At 44.5% G+C, this 17,491-nt stretch overlaps 1 protein-coding gene across 1 annotated transcript; it reads left to right on the top strand.

The window, feature by feature from the left end:
- The first annotated feature begins 308 nt into the window (after nucleotides 1-308).
- On the top strand, nucleotides 309-14,801 carry LOC120916804 (cytochrome b5-like). The gene is made up of 3 exons (XM_040327741.1): nucleotides 309-729; nucleotides 10,532-10,583; nucleotides 14,710-14,801. The coding sequence occupies exons 1-3, from the start codon at nucleotides 352-354 to the stop codon at nucleotides 14,799-14,801; spliced, it is 522 nt and encodes a 173-aa protein (XP_040183675.1). The 5' UTR covers nucleotides 309-351.
- The last annotated feature ends 2,690 nt before the right edge of the window (nucleotides 14,802-17,491 follow it).

Genomic DNA, 17,491 nt, shown 5'->3' with positions numbered 1-17,491 from the left:
TCTAAGTAATCCTCTTGTCTAAATCAGAAATCTTGAACATAACAACCCCTAAAAAAGAACAGGCAATACAACCTAAATTTCCATTTGTATGGTGTAGGGAGGAACTGGGATAACTTGGTGTAAAGTTAACCGCATCTTTAGCGATCTTGTATAAGGCTAATTATATCGCAATGTTGGGGAGCGGATGTTCCCCCAACATGTTGGAGGGGGTGAGAACCTAAAGGGACCTTTGCACATTTGTGGTGGGAAAGTATAAAAAATACAGCCTTATTGAGAGGATATCATTAGGGTAATCTATATATGAGCAGAGCAGAGTGCTGGAGGAATCAGTAGCAGTGTCTCAGATACATCATGGCTGACAAGGAGCAGAAAGTCCAGTACTACACCCTGGAAGAGATACAGAAACCCAATCATAGTTATATCACCTGGATTATCCTCCACTTCAAAGTGTACAATGTCACCAAGTTCCTGGAGGAGCATCCAGGTGGAGAAGAGGTGCTACAAGAACAAGCTGGAGGGGATGCAACAGAGACCTTTGAAGACATTGGTCATTCCACAGATGCCAGGAATATGTCAAAAGAGTTTATTATAGGAGAACTTCATCCAGCTGACCGATCCAAAATTCAAAAGCCTACAGAAACCTTTATTACTACTAATGAATCAGAATCCAGTTGGTGGAGTAACTGGATCATTCCCGGCATATCAGCTGCTATTTTTGCCTTAGGCCCCGTACACATGAGGGGATCTCCGCTGGAAACGGTCCGCCGGACCGTTTCCAGCGGAGATTCCTCTTCCGGATTTGGATCCGATGGCTTGTACTCACCATCGGATCAAAATCCGCACGGAATTCATCCGCGGTGACGTGTTGCGCCGTCGCCGCGATCATGACGCGGCGACGTGCGCGACGCTGGAAGGTAAGTACTTCCACGCATGCGTCGAATCATTACGACGCATGCGAGGGAGGGGAGCGGACGGATTGATACGGTGAGTCTGTACAGACCACCGGATCAATCCGCTGGACCCGATTCAAGCGAATACATTTCTTAGCATGCTTAGAAATTTATGTCCGCTTGAAATCGATCGGACCGAGAAATGTCCGCGGATAAATATCCGCTAGGCCGTACAGACGACCGGATTTATCCGCTGGAACTGATCCGCGGATCAATTCCAGCGGATAGATCCGGTGGTGTGTACGAGGCCTAAATGTATAGATTTTACATGCCAGAAGAATAAGATATTCAACAAGAATTGTGGAAGAAATGCTATTTCCGACCTGAAAAATAAGATCATCATTTTACGATGGCAAAATCCGATGTAGTGTATGAACTGTGCCAACCAAGTCCATCTTCTGCTGTTTTTCATTGAATGCTTTACATTAAAGTTAACCTGCAACCCGTTTTAAACTTGATAAAAAAAATTAAAAATAAAGTTTTTTCTAAAGCAGGTACCACAAGATAAGTGCTATTACCTATATAAGTCAGAAGTGCGTTCTCTGTGCCTGCCTCTGATTTAGCTGTACTTTCTTACTGGGGCCTGGAGTTTCTGGATTTCATAGACAAGCTACAGCAACTGGTAGTCTCATTGGCCAGTGAAATGGTAGTACAGTTTGCCAATATCATGGGTAGTCAGGCCCCAGTAACAAAGCAAAACTACATCAGAGGAGCTTCTGAACACTAAAAAGCAAGCTTCATGTGATTTCTGCAGGACTTTTACCTTTAAATTGCATTAAAGGGAGTACAGATAATAAATTGCAGTTAAGACATCCGAACCATTTATAACTTTTATATGTACGTATAGGTGTCCTGACAACAAACTACAAAGCGTGACATGTTTTCACATATTTGAGTTTTTGTTTTGATTTTTCTCAGCTCTCTATTTTCTATACCTTTCCTTTAAAAGAAATTGCAATTGCTGACCTTCCTTTCTGAAATTGCTAGTTCCCCAATGTCCTACTAATACAGTTGCTTCACAACATCTGAGTCCCTAACTTAGAACAGTCAGACATTTTGACTTTACTCAGACTGCCATGATCTGCATACACTTTCCAGGTCAGTGACCTTTTAATTTTAGCCAGGGAACTCCAAAGACATGCTGGTAGGTTAATTGGCTTCTGTCTAAAATTTGCCTTAGTATATGAAATTGAGTTAGGGACCTTAGATTGTAAGCTCCTTGAGGGTAGGGACCAATGTGAATATACAATCTATATGTAAAGCGCTGCGTAAATTGACAGCGCTATATAAGTACCTAAAAAATAATAATAATAATAATAATTTACAGGAGAACATATCCAACATATCCAAGTAGAGCCATGGAGATGCTTGTTTCATGGCACAGAAAAAACGGCAGTTTTGATACTGAGACTATGGCAAACACCAGAATCCCTGACTATGAGGGAATATGTAGTAAAGGTTGACTGGCTGAGATCTAATGAAGAAACAATACATACTGAAGAATACTCTTTAGAGGTATACTATACCATTTGGAGGAAATGGTTAAAGTTTAATAAATATATGACTATATCTGGTGCCAAAAGGGGTTAATTTTTAACAGAAGAGAATAATATATTCCTGTGACATTTGCAAGGTAGGGATACATGCATGAGGATTGCACGTGTATATACACATTAATACTGTGCCATTTGTGTATACTGAGTAGGTGGCGGGTTTACATCCACTTTATTTTCCTCTTTCCAAGAGAGAATAAATTCAGTTCCTCTGATCTTTCCTCATAGCTGAGCTCCTCTGTGCCTCTTCTCAGTTTGGTTGCCCTTCTCTACACTTTCTCCAGTTCCCCGATATCCTTTTTGTGAACTGGTTCCCAAAACTGAACTGCATATTCCAGATGAGGTATTAATGATTTGTACAGAGGTAAAATGATCTCTCTCTCGTAATACAAGAAATGGTTTTGCTTGCTTTGGAAACCGCAGCTTGGCTTTTGGCATTGCATGCTATTATTAAGCTTATGATATACCAGAACACCCAGATCCTTCTCCACCATTGATACCCCCAGTTGTACTCACCCTAGTATGTATGATGTATGCATATTCCTAGCCCCTAAGTTTATAACTTTACATTTATCAACATTAAACCTCATTTGGCACAAGTTACCCACTTAAACTGGAATTGTACTTTTAATCCCAGACCCAATATCATTTATAAATATATTCAAAAGTAAGAGTCCCAACACTAAATCTTGGGGTACACCACCGATAACTTTAGACCATTTAGTGTATGAATCATTAACTAATACTCTTTTAGCCAGTTTTCTATCCATTTACACCGGATTTTCCCAGGCCTGTAGACTTTACCTTACATATTAGCCATGTGTGGGGAACTGTGTCAAATGCTTTTGCAAAATCTAAGTATACTACGTCCACAGCAGCTCCTTTGTCTAAGGTTTTACTTACTTCCTCATAAAATAAATCAGATTTGTCTGGAAACTTCTGTCTTTCATGAATCTGTCTGTTGCTTAAAATATTTGTTTTACTTACCTCTGTTTGGTTCCCAGCCTGGCCGTTGATTGGCTGGGTTGGACGGATTGATAGCAGCGCAGCCATTGGCTGGTGCTGCTGTCAATCACATCCAATGGCGCGGGGCTGAGTGATACAGTCAGCGGCTATGGGCACTGCTGTATCACGGGAGCGCGCTCTCAAGAGCTTTCCACCATACGAGGGAGCTCGCATGAAGGTGGAAAGCTCTTGCGAGGAGGAGCCGAGACAGCCGCCGAGAGACCCCAGAAGACAGGGTTCGGGGACACTCTGTGCAAAACGAGCTGCACAGTGAAGGTACAGTAAGTATAACATGTAAAAATTCAAGTTGCCTCAAGATGTCGGGTTAAAATTTGCAACAATTAATGAACTATTGCTTGGAAGCGCCTGGCTGTCAGGAATTTTCCGGTTCATATGGTTTCCTTTGGGACTTTCAATATTCCAATTATCAATTGCCAAATGTATTCGTATATTGATTGGGACTAAATTTTTTCCACTTATTGTTTTTTTACCCATTCGGCACAGGGTGTACATTGATATACTCTATTTGTGTATGGTTTTTCATCACCATTTACAGTTTTGATTTATGTTTATGCACCCTTTGTGTTTGCACTGACAACGCTTGGGGTTGAGCGCCTATTTTTTTTGTGAGTATAACATGTTTGTTATTTTACTCAAAAAAAATTCTGCCTTTAGTGTTCCTTTAAAGAGTCCCTAAAAAGTAAAAACAATGGCTTTGAAATGACAGAGCTTAATTCTTTTTACCACTTAAGACTAGGGATGATCTTCGCCTTCGATATGAACGTATGTTCGACTCGAACATCGGTCGTTCGATCGTTCGTCGAAATTCGAAAACAAAACGGGTCGTTCGCGCCAAATTCGAGTGACGCAAAACGTCCCGTAATTCACTGCGGCGTTGAGCGCTGATGATTGGCCAAGCATGCTGTATGTCCCGCATGCTTGGCCAAACACAGCGCTCAAAAAACAAAGAGCCATAATTGGCCAAAGCCAGGGTGGCTTTGGCCAATTATGGCTCAGGGGGTTTAGTACACGCCACACACTATAAAAGGCAGCCTGCAAGGCGGTCTCGTGTAGTGTGTTCCGGCTTTGTTACAGACAAGAGCAGTCAGACAGTTAGAGAGAGAGAGAGAGAGATAGATAGAAACACAGTGGCCCAGATTCAAGAAGCAATTGCGCCTGAGTAACCATAGGTTACGCAGCGCAATTGCTTACTTGCTCCGGCGTTACGAATGCTCCTGATTCAGGAACATCGTAACGCCGACTGCAGCCTAAAATCTGCGTGGCATAAGGCTCTTATGCCACACAGATTTTAGGCTGCATTCTTGCGTTGACCGCTAGGGGGCGCTCCCATTGTGATCAGCGTATAGTATGCAAATTGCATACTAACACCGATTTACAATTGTTGCGCGGGCCCTGCGTACGCAAGTTACGTCATTTCCGTACGGCGTGCTTAGCGTAAGGCTGCTCCTGCTAATAGCAGGCGCAGCCAATGCTAAGGATACCCGACGTTCCCGCGTTGCGACGTTCGAATTTTACGTCGTTTGCGTAAGTGAATCGTGAATGGCGCTGGACGCCATTCACGTTCACTTTGAAGCAAATGACGTCCTTGCGACGTCATTTGCCGCAATGCACGTCGGGAAAGTTTCCAGACGGAGCATGCGCTTTAAGACCTGCGCGGGAACGCGCCTAATTTAAATGATTCCCGCCCCGGGATCATTTACATTGCGTGCGCTTACGCCAGGCAATTTTGCCGGCGCGCCCTCGCAATTTACGGAGCTACTGCTCCGTGAATCGAGGGCAGAGGCGAAAATTTGCGGGGGAGCAGGGCAAAATCGTTGCCCTGTGCCTCCGCAAAAAAAGAGCAAATCTCTTTGAATCTGGGCCAGTGTCTTTTCTACTAGATAGATAGATAGATAGATAGATAGATAGATAGATAGATAGATAGATAGATAGATAGATAGATAGATAGATAGATAGATAGATAGATAGAGCAGGAAGGCTAGTCAGTATAGTTAAATTTACAGTTTGTAGAGAATATATTCACATCCCTAGGAGTTGTAAATATATTTATAAACTGTATAGCATAGCTAGATCTGCTATTAGTATGTGTCAGGCAGGAGATTGTGCTTGATGCAGTGCTCTAACGTGTTGTATTGCCTGCATTACGGTTTAGCTTAAACATAGTACTCCGTGTTAGTGGACGTGTGCTATTTAATTGCACACACACGCATTACCTGTTACTGCACGTGTGTTATTTATTTGCACAGAAACGCAGTCGCTGTTAATGCAAGTGGGCTATTGAATTGCACAGAAACGCAGTCTCTCTTACTGCGAATTTGCTGTTTAATAGCACCTAAACGCAGTTGGTGTCACTGCGCGTGTGCTGTTCAATAGCACCTGAACGCAGTAGGTGTCACTGCGTGTGTGCTGTTTAATAGCACCTAAACGCAGTTGGTGTCACTGCGCATGTGCTGTTTAATAGCACCTAAACGCAGTTGGTGTCACTGCGCGTGTGCTGTTTAATAGCACCTAAACGCAGTTGGTGTCACTGCGCGTGTGCTGTTACATAGCACCTGAACGCAGTTGGTGTCACTGCGCGTGTGCTGTTACATAGCACCTTAAAGAAGTTGGTGTCACTGCACGTTTGCTGTTACATAGCACCCGAACGCAGTTGGTGTCACTGCACGTTTGCTGTTTAATAGCACCTAAACGCAGTTGGTGTCACTGCACGTTTGCTGTTTAATAGCACCTAAACGCAGTTGGTGTCACTGCGCGTGTGCTGTTACATAGCACCTGAACGCAGTTGGTGCCACTGCACGTTTGCTGTTTAATAGCACCTAAACGTAGTTGGTCTGACTGCAAGTTTGCTGTTTAATAGCACCTAAACGTAGTTGGTCTGACTGCACGTTTGCTGTTTAATAGCACCTAAATGCAGTTGGTGTGACTGCACAAGTGCTGTTTAATAGCAACTAAACGCATTTGCTGTAACTGCACGTGTGCTATTTATTTGCACCTAAACGCAGTCGCTGTTAATGCGCGTGGGCTATTTAATTGCACATAAACACAGTCGCTGTAACTGCGTGTGTGCTGTTTAATAGCACCTAAATGCATTAGCTGTCACATGTCACAGAGGTGGCAGGCTGGGCTAAGTGATGGCAGGATATTGGGAGGTGGGATGGCAGGGTGCTGGGAGTGAGGATTGCTGGGAGCAGGATGGCATGGTGCTGGAAGTGAGGATTGCTGGGAGCAGGATGGCAGGGTGCTGGAAGTGAGGATTGCTGGGAGCAGGAATGGCAGGGTGCTGGAAGTGAGGATTGCTGGGAGCAGGAATGGCAGGGTGCTGGAAGTGAGGATTGCTGGGAGCAGGAATGGCAGAGTGCTGGAAGTGAGGATTGCTGGGAGCAGGAATGGCAGGGTGCTGGAAGTGAGGATTGCTGGGAGCAGGAATGGCAGGGTGCTGGAAGTGAGGATTGCTGGGAGCAGGAATGGCAGGGTGCTGGAAGTGAGGATTGCTGGGAGCAGGATGGCATCGTGCTGGAAGTGAGGATTGCTGGGAGCAGGAATGGCAGGGTGCTGGAAGTGAGGATTGCTGGGAGCAGGAATGGCAGGGTGCTGGAAGTGAGGATTGCTGGGAGCAGGATGGCAGGGTGCTGGAAGTGAGGATTGCTGGGAGCAGGATGGCAGGGTGCTGGAAGTGAGGATTGCTGGGAGCAGGAATGGCAGGGTGCTGGAAGTGAGGATTGCTGGGAGCAGGAATGGCAGGGTGCTGGAAGTGAGGATTGCTGGGAGCAGGATGGCATGGTGCTGGAAGTGAGGATTGCTGGGAGCAGGATGGCAGGGTGCTGGAAGTGAGGATTGCTGGGAGCAGGAATGGCAGGGTGCTGGGAGTGAGGATTGCAGGAGAAGTTTGGTTTGTGGAGAAAGCAGCAAATTTGAAGGTATTTTTATTTTGTTTTTGAGCAGCCATTAAAAAGGTCAGGGCAAGCACAAAGGGGGTGGGGTCAGGGGAGGAGCCAAGGGGGCAGCAAAATAAGGTTTCACCTAGGGTGTCAAAAATCCTTGCACCAGCCCTGAACACGTGCCACCACTACTATAGACACCCAGCAGGTGTGATATTTAAAGGATTTTTTCAATTTTTTTTTTCACTTTAAGCGTCATTAAAACCGCTGCTCCAGAAAAAAACGTCCATTTTTAAAACTTTTTTTTCCATTGATACATGTTCCCTGGGGCAAGACCCAGGTTCTGAAAGATGTTTTCCAACATTAAATTGAATATTGGTCTTTAAAATGAGCGTTTTTTAATTCGAACGTTCGAGTCCCATAGACTTCAATGGGGTTCTAAATGTTCGCGCGAACCCGCGGTCTGTTCGAACGTTCTGGTGCGAACCGAACCCGGGTATGTTCGGCTCATCCCTACTTAAGACCAAAACCAAAATGCAGCTAAAGGACCCAGCCAGGTTTTGCGATTCGGCACTGCATCGCTTTAACAGACAATTGCGCGGTCGTGCGACGTGGCTCCCAAACAAAATTGGCATCCTTTTTTTCCCACAAATAGAGCTTTCTTTTGGTGGTATTTAAACACCTCTGCGGCTTTTATTTTTTGTGCTATAAACAAAAATAGAGCGACAATTTTGAAAAAAATGCAATATTTTTTACTTTTTGCTATAATAAATATCCCCAAAAAATATATAAAAAACCTTTTTTTTCCTCAGTTTAGGCCAATACGTATTCTTCTACCTATTTTTGGTAAAAAAATCGCAATAAGCGTTTATTGGTTGGTTTGCGCACAATTTATAGCGTTTACAAAATAGGGGATAGTTTTATTGCATTTTTATTATTTTTCTTTTTTTTTTTACTACTAATGGCGGCGATCAGCGATTTTTATCAAGACTGCAACATTATGGCAGACACTTCGGACAATTTTGACACATTTTTGGGACCATTGTCATTTCCCCTCCCGCGACCCACGGCTAGGTACTAGCACAGGACGTACCTGTACATGCATGTGCCCAGCCGTGCCATTCTGCCGATGTAAATGTGCAGGAGGCGGCCCTTAAGTGGTTAAAGGGGTAGTAAAGTCTGAAGGTTTTTTATCTTAATGCATTCATTGCATTAAAATAAAAAGCCTTGTGTGTGCAGTAGCCCCCCTCAGCCCCCCTAATACTTTCCTGAGCCCCATCTCTGTCCAGCGATGTCCATGAGTGTCTCGGCCATTCGAGACTCTCCCTTCTGATTGACTAAGACACAGCAGCAGCGCCATTGGCTCCCACTGTTGTCAATCAATGTCAATCGGGAGAGAGAAGGAACGGGGCCAGGCCAGGGCTCCATGTCTAAATAGACACAGGGAGCTGCTTTCTGTGGGGGCACTCAACAGGAGGGAGGGGTCAGGAGCATAGAAGAGGGACCCGAGAGGAGGATGATCTGGGCTACTCTGTGGAAATCCACTGCAACAGAGCAGGTAATTATAACATGTTTGTTATTTTTTTATAGAAAAAAAAACAAGACTTTACAATCACTTTAAGGCCCCGTACACACGATAGAATCCATCCGCTGAAAAATCCCAGCAAATGGGTTTCAGCGGATAGATCCTATGGTGTGTACACTCCAGCGGATCTGTTTCCGCGGATATTTCTCCCCTGGGATGGATTCCAGCAGATCGAATATTTGCTGACATGCCAAGCAAATCCATCTGCTGGAATCCATCCCAACGGATGGATCCGCTGGTCTGTATAGACTCACCGGATCCATCCGTCCGAAGGGATCCCCCGCATGCGTCGTAATGATTCGACGCATGCGTGGAATTCCTTATATGACAGCGTCGCGCACGTCGCCGCGTCATAATCGCGGCGACGGCGCGACACGTCATCGCCAGAGGATTTCGGCGCGGATTTCAATGCGATGGTGAGTACACTCCATCGCATTAAAATCTGCTGAAATCCTCGAGAGGATTTATCCGCGGAAACGATCCGCTGGACCGTATCCGCGGATAAATCCTCCCGTGTGTATGGGGCCTAAGAATTTGTGGGTGTATGCCATCTGGACCCAGTGCTTTATTCACCGTTGGGCTCTTTAAAAATGTGGGGCTGTGTCAATACCATCCGTATTATGGCCACAAGCTCCCTTATGCCCATTTGTATACACAGAGCTGAAAAAGGTATTTCATATATTTGTCTTCTGTTGTCTGTCTGTCCCCACTCACCCACTCTAGATTATTTTGTAAAGGATCAACAAGCTCAGACCTGTCCTTTTTACTATTAATATATTTGAAGAATTGTTTTGGGCTTTGTCCTACTATCTTTTGCAATCTGTCGTTCATTTTGGATTTTTGAGGCCTTGATTTTCATTTTACATATTCTGTTATATTATTTGCAACATTTAAACAATGATAGTGTTCCTTCATTTTTATATTTAAAAAAAAAAACAATTTTCTTGTTATTTATAGCTTTTCAAACGTTGTCCGTGAGTCACATTTGGTTTTATTTTTAGAGTTCACATACAGTGGAACCTGGGATTGCGAGGAACGCGGTTAACAAGCGTTTCGCAAAACGAGCATGAGTTTGCTAGTGTTGTCTCGCAAAACGAGCAGGATTCAAGCCAAAGCGGTGTGCAGTACCATGTTTGGCCTGAGGTGGGGTGCACTGGAGCTGAGCGGAGCCGATTGGCGCTGTTCGGAAATGTTCAGAAATGCTCAGAATGACTCGGAAATACTCAGTTCCCGAGCCTTCCTGAGGTTTGCCAAGGTCAGCTGAGCTGTCCTCGGGCCTTTCCATGTGTTTCCGAGGCTCTCTGGTGCCCCCCACCTCTGGCCACATGTGGTATTGGATGCCATTGAAGTCAATGCGGAACAAATTATTTTAGTTCCCATTGACTTCAATGGAGAAACTCGCTTTGATATACGAGTACTTTGGATTACGAGCATTCTCCTGGAACGGATTATGCTCGTAATCCGAGGTTCCACTGTACAGTCTTTTTGAAGAATTCCCATTTCTGTTCTGTGTTTATCAATGCCAATTTTCCCTTCCAGTCTAAGTCTTGGATAGCAGTCCTCATTCTTGGAAAATGTGCTCTCTTAAAAGGTAAATTTTTAATCTTACCAGTATGTTTGTTGCTTACAGCTAACATTAAATTAAATAATTTTATGGTCACTTCTACCCAGATGTTCTTTTATATGAACATTAGCAATGAGCTCTCCATGTTTTGAGTAGGGTTGCCACCTCATCCCTTTAAAAAGGAACACATCTGAATTACACAGGTTCTGAGGCTAATTTAATGCAGATAAGGCACCGAGTGAGTTTAATTACCACCTTAATCAGCCACAGAACCTGTGTAATTCAGATGTGTTCCTTTTTAAAGGGATGAGGTGGCAACCCTAGTTTTGAGATTACCAGGTCGAGCAGAGCATCATGCCTAGTCGGGGGCTCAATGAACTGGACCATAAAATTGTCTTGTAATGGGTTTATACATGTTTGCCCTTTAACTGTGTCATTACTACAGTCAATTTACAGGTAGGTAAAAGCCACCATTCTTTTCACCCTCCCAGACCTTGCAGCCCTTTCTATCTGTGCAAGTCTCCACCTCCTCATTAACACTGAGAGGTCTATAACAAACTCCAATGATAACCTTTGTAGTACACACACTCATGTGCAGTTCTATCCATAATGCTTCAGCCCCATCACACTCTCCATCAACTAGGTCCTCATTCACACTCGCTTTGAGATCACTTCTCCCATAGAGACAGACACCGCCATCCTTCCGTTTTACTCTGTCTTTCCAAAAGAAAGCATAGCCAGGAATATTAATAGCCCAATTATGTGAAGAATGAAGCCAAGATTCAGCAATACCAATTAAATCATTGTTCTCTTTGTGCACCAAAGCTTCCAACTCACCTATTTTGCTTGGCAGTTCTCTAGCATTGGTGAACAGACACTTACATTTTTTGTCACATTTTGCACACATATTGGCCCAAAGAGTCCACCAAGAGGTACCGGAGGTGACGTCAGCGAACCCACTTTCCTATTTACATGCCTGATTTTATCACAGCTATGTGAGTACCCTAGTGTATTATTTTTGTTAATAAACATTTTAAAAACAATACTGAGCGGGAACAGGTAACAGCCAGGCAGGTAACCGAGAGTTAACAGCAACCAGGAACATAGACAGGAGCAAGGTCTCAGGGATAGCCAGGTTCGTCAGCAAGCGGGCAGTGAGGTAACAAATCATAGACAGAGCCAGAGTCAGGAACGGACCAGGTCAGGGATGGGCATCAGTACAGGAACAGAACACAGAGCCAAGGTCAAGAGCAAGCCGGGTCTAAATACTGGGAGGACACACAGGATCAGAGCAAGATTCAGGAACACAGCTTAAGATCAGTCAGCAAAGCACAAGAGCCCAGACTCCCTTTAAATGGGCTGTCTGGCGGCAAAAGAAATTAGGCTTGTACGTGTGCAAGCGTGCTCGCACCTGTGCGCATGCGTGCCCGCAATTGCGGGCTCTGGCGGCAGTGGCGTCTCCAGCATTCATATTTAGGGGGCACATGGGGGGACAGGGACAAAAGTAGGGGGCCAACTATAAAATGCAATTATATACATATATCTCCTGGGGTCCTTTACTACAATCCCACAATGGGCCCTTTTACATGTTCTGCAGTAAGCTCCCTTCCTACTATACTGGGGCCCCCCAGGGTGGAAGAAAACAAGAGATATATGTCACCAGCACACCAAGAAAATATAAGGGTTGTCTTGCCACCGGGGCCTGGTGTTCTGCCACTGTGGGGTTCCCCAGCTGTCCTGTCCCTGCTATTGACAGCGCTGGTCTGGCATCTTTCTCCTTGGCAGCGGCGGCAGTCCATTAGGACCAAGGGCTGGTGACATTATGGGTGCATGCAGGGGAAGGCTGGCACTATTGGTTATAGAGAGCTGAGCCCCCAGCTGGTCACCTAGCAGCAGTAATGCTGTATAACCTTCTCTGTTGACATGCTGATCGGGATGTGATCCAGGTAATGCTCCCAGTCAGATCTAATAAATACAGTATTTATTAGCATCAACAGTACAACCACATATATATATATATATTATATATATATAAAATCAAACGTATGATTCGCAGCCATGTGGGCTCTATGCCTGTAAAGTGTGGGCTTTGATCAATAAAATCTCTGATATTTAACACTAGGATTTGACTGGGAGCATCACCTGGATTGCATCACTATCAGCATGTCAGAGAAGGCTCCACTGCTGCTAAGCAACCTGCAGGGAGCTCAACTGTCTACAACCAATAGAGATGGGCTCGGGTGTGTTTGAAATCCCACATGCCCGATCCCGCCAGGAAGCCCACACTCCATAGTGTTAATCACAGCCAGTGAGACATTTCCTGATCTGTGACGCTGCGGGCCGGGAAATGTCTCACTGCCTGTGATTAGCTCTGTGCAGTGTGGGCTTCCTGACAGGCTCTGGCATATGGATTTTTGAACATGCCCAGCCCATCTCTAACAACAAATTGTGCTGGCCCTCCTGTACATCAGCCCCATAAAGTAACCAGCTATGGGTTCCAATGTGCTGCCGCCGCTGCCATGGAGACAGAGACCAGTGCTGTGAATAGCCGGGACAGGACAGCAACTCTGTTTTTTCCAGCACTGGTCCACACTGGCAGGATTCCCCCATCCACCTATAATGTGTAGATGGGGGAATTGGATCATTTCTTTTTTTTTTTCATTCAACCTAATAGTTGAATGAAAAAAAGGGATCAATGTATGGGCTGCCTAAGAGCTAAGACCAGCCATAGACAGTTTAAATCTCAGCTGGTTCAGCTGGAACTGGCTGAGATTTGAACCATTAATGAGCAGATTCTCTTATGATTATCACTAGTGGTTGCTGTATAGCCACTAGTGATAATCACTGTTTGTCGGGAGAATACAATTGCTGGGCAGGAGGGATATTTCCCTGTCAGCACTGTCTGTGTTGATGGTGGAATCATGCACGTTTCTTTCCTGCAATCTGTGGATGTAGGAAAGAAATTTGCACTGTATATTACCTGCCTAACTGAAAGTGAAAGTGTAACAGAATGGCCCGTGACACCCAGAGACTTTTGAAGGATGGGGGATAGTCCTGTGCCAGCATCACTAATGACTCGTGGGTCTAGGGTCATCCTGTGCCCCTTTTGGGCATAGGGTGACTGAGAAATGATAATGATAAATTACATGGGATGGGACATTACTGATAATTCATGTTTTGCAAGATATCTTGAAATATTACAAGTTGTTAAAGTCTGACTCCGACAGGTCAATAGAGTGTTTTCATTCAATGTGGGGACACATGCTTTTGAGATGTTAATTGAGTCTGCACCTAGACATTCCATTGTGTGATACTAATACTGTTTTGTGTCCATTGTGCTAATTAGGTCTGCTCCTAAGACCTGTTCATTGTGTATGCTAATGACACTGTTAAGATGTGGAATGTGACTTGTCAAGCTGTAGTAATTAACCCCTCTAAATGCGGAGCCAGACCGTCTGGGTAATGAGTAGTAATTAACTCATCGGAATGTCATTATCTAAAAGAATGTGTATGAAGCCCCCCATTGTGTGATGTGTGGGTGGAGTGTGTCTTTGTCCCTGTGATTAACTGTAACATGCTTGTACTGTATATAAGAAAGCTAAGTTACCATTAAAGGATTAATTCCTTCATTTTGGAACCAGTACCAGTGCTTGTGTTGTCTCTGTTATTCTGGGAAATGAAATGGGTGGTGTCTGATGTCTGTCGGACTGTCGGATAAGCTGTCGTGGGGCGATGGAATGGAATATCGTAAACTGTGGTGACCGTTACAGAAAGTAAATTGTGAATGTCTTGAAAAAACAGGAGAGGGGGAGGGAGACAGATGGGGGAGAGAAGGGATGGAGATAATGCAGTTCAGTGATTACAGTGTACTGCAGTCTGCAGTGCACACACTTACCCACGGTCCAGGCTAGAATCTCAGGCATCATTCACACACATGCTGCTGATTTTCATATTTCCTGAACACACATCCCCTCTCTTCAGATACAGCACACCGAGATAGTGTGGGCGGGACTGAAAGGAGGAGGAGGCACTGCATTTCTCTCCCACTGTAATGGACTAGACAAGGGTGTGCTTACCTACGCACCAAAAGGCCAATTATGTAAAAGATACCTTTTATGACTTATAATAAAGTTTATGTAAATTACCATAACAGGTATCCATATAGACTATAGAGTAATTGGATCTAAGGTCCCCGAACCAAAGAGCCAAGAAAAGAAGAGGGGGCCAATAGGACTATCCATATAGGGTGAGGTCAATGCCACTATATATGAATATATGAATATGAATATATATATGAATATATGAATATATATATTTACACATGCCATGTTCCTGACCGGCTCACGTCTATTTACGGGGCTAGGGATGAGCACGATGTTTGAGTTGAATGTAAGTTCGACTCAAACATCAGGTGTTTGCCTGTTCGCCAAATAGCGAACAAATTGGGGTGTTCCCGGCAAATTCGAAAGCCTTTAAAAGTCTATGGGAGAAATCAAAAGTGCTAATTTTAAAGGCTTATATGCATGGTATTGTCATAAAAAGTGTTTGGAGACCTGGGTCCTGTCCTAGGGGACATGTATCAATGCAATATTTTTTTTAAAAAACTACAGTTTTTTCGGGAGCCGTGATTTTATTAATGCTTAAAGTGAGACAATAAAAGTGAAATATTCCTTTAAATTTCATACCTGGGGGGTGTCTATAGTATGCCTGTAAAGTGGTTCAGTTTTCCCATGTTTAGAACAGTCCCTGCACAAAATGACATTTCTAAAGGAAAAAAAGTAATTTAAAACTACTCGCAGCTATAATAAATTGTCGGGTCCCTGGCAATACAGATAAAAGTTATTGAAAAACGTCATGACTTCCCCCCAGTCCATTACAAAGCCCTCTGGGTCTGGAATGAATATTAAGGGGAACCCCAAACCAAAATTAAAAACAAAATTATGTGGGGGTCCCCCTAAATTCCATACTAGGCCCTTCAGGTCTGGTATGAATTTTAAGGGGAACCCCCATGCCAAAATAAAAAAAAGGGCGTTGTCTCCCCCCAAAAATGCATACCAGACCCTTATCTGAGCACGCAACCTGACAGGCCCCAGATCCCGCGCCCCCCCCATGTGAATTGGTAACGGGGTACATTGTATTCCATGCCATTTCACAAAAAAAGTGTCAATAATTTAAAAAAACACAGTAGACAGCTTGGGACAAGTCCTTTATTAAAAAAAAAAAAAAGAAAAAAAATCCAGAGATGTAACCCATTCTCGAGCGGAGGATACAGAGAAAAAAAATGCAGACACGATCCGCCTCCAGGGGAGGCGCCCGCCGAATGCCGCTACACCCGCCGTGACAGCTCTTAAATATCGGAGGGCGGGGTCACTCGTCACATGCGTGGGTGACCCCGCCCCTGCTGAAGCAACGGGAAATGTAGCAGAGTTACCCAGTGATATGTACAGGTGACCCCACCCCCTCTGACGCAACAGGGTTTTTGTGAAAGGGTAGGGGTACAATGTACCCCGTTACCAATTCACATAGAGGGGCAGAATCTGGCGTTCCCCTTGTTAAAGGGGGCTTCCAGACACCGATAAGCTCCCGCCCGCATACCCCCACAACCTGTGGCCTGGTATGGTTCAGTAGGGGGGCGCTCTCTTGTCCCCCCTCTTTTCCTGCGTCCTGCCAGGTTGCGTTCTTGGATAAGGGTCTGGTATGGATTTTTTTGATTCAATATTTTTTATTGAATTTTTCATATAAAACAGTATACAAATCAAGAAGGGTATTTCAATATACACGATATACAGTCAGACGCGAGGTTTGGTCAAGAATCAAGTACATAGTAAATCTCTACGAGAGTAAAAACAAAATATCAATTTTTAGGCCATATAGACCAACTTTTGCCAAACTTAGTACATTGCAGAGAGTTGATTGCTATTAGGCGTTCTAACGTGTAGTTTTTATGGACCGCTTTGGTTACATTAGGGAGGTTTATGGTAGTTTTTATTTTGCAAAAATGTGTGCTCGCTCAGTATTAGTGCTCGCGTTTCCAGTAGGATATGGCTTATTACAGGTCTATATTCTGGAGGGAACTTTTTTATGCCTAGGTGTAGGATTGCCAATTCTGGGGTGGGGGGAGTTAATATTCCCGTTAGGGAGGAGATTAGGCAGAATATTTGTTTCCATGAGCTCCTTATTTTTGGGCAATGCCAAAACATGTGTATTAGGTTTCCTATTTGCCCACATTGGCCCGGATTCACAAAGCACTTGCGCCAACGTATCTCCAGATACGCCGCGTAAGTGCAAATATGCGCTGTCGTATCTGTGCGCCGGACCCACAAACTAAGATACACCTAAAAACAGGCTTCATCCCACCGATGTAACTTGCCTACGCCGGCGTAGAGTGGGCGCATATTTACGCTGGATGCATTTGGCGCTCCCATTGACTTTCTATTCAAATATGCAAATGAGGGAGATACGGCAATTCACGAACGTACGTGAGCCCGATGCAGTGCGCGTAAAGCAGGGGTCTCAAACTCAAATTACCTGAGGGCCACAAGACAAGTTTTCATATGCCATGGGGGGCCGCATGCAAACTTTCAAACTTCAAAAACAACAGTACTGGTGTCAGCGAACACATTATTAACCCCCAGCACTGGTGTCAGCGAGCGCATTATTACCACCAGCACTGGTGTAAGGCAGGGTTTGACAAATTTGCTTGGAATCTAGGAGCCAGCAAACGCACCCCGTCCCGACGGGCTTGCGCGCAGAAGCGAACACATACGTGAGTAGCGCCCGCATATGTAAACAGTGTTCAAACCACACATGTGAGGTATCGCTGCGATTGGTAGAGCGAGAGCAATAATTCTAGCACTAGACCTCCTCTGTAACTTAAAACATGCAACCTGTAGATTTTTTTAAACGTCACCTATGAAGATTTTAAAGGGTAAAAA

This window comes from Rana temporaria, chromosome 11, assembly GCF_905171775.1.
Source record: "Rana temporaria chromosome 11, aRanTem1.1, whole genome shotgun sequence".
NCBI lineage: Eukaryota > Metazoa > Chordata > Amphibia > Anura > Ranidae > Rana > Rana temporaria.
Note: the sequence above shows the minus strand (reverse complement) of the source record. Positions and strands in the feature narration are given on the sequence as shown.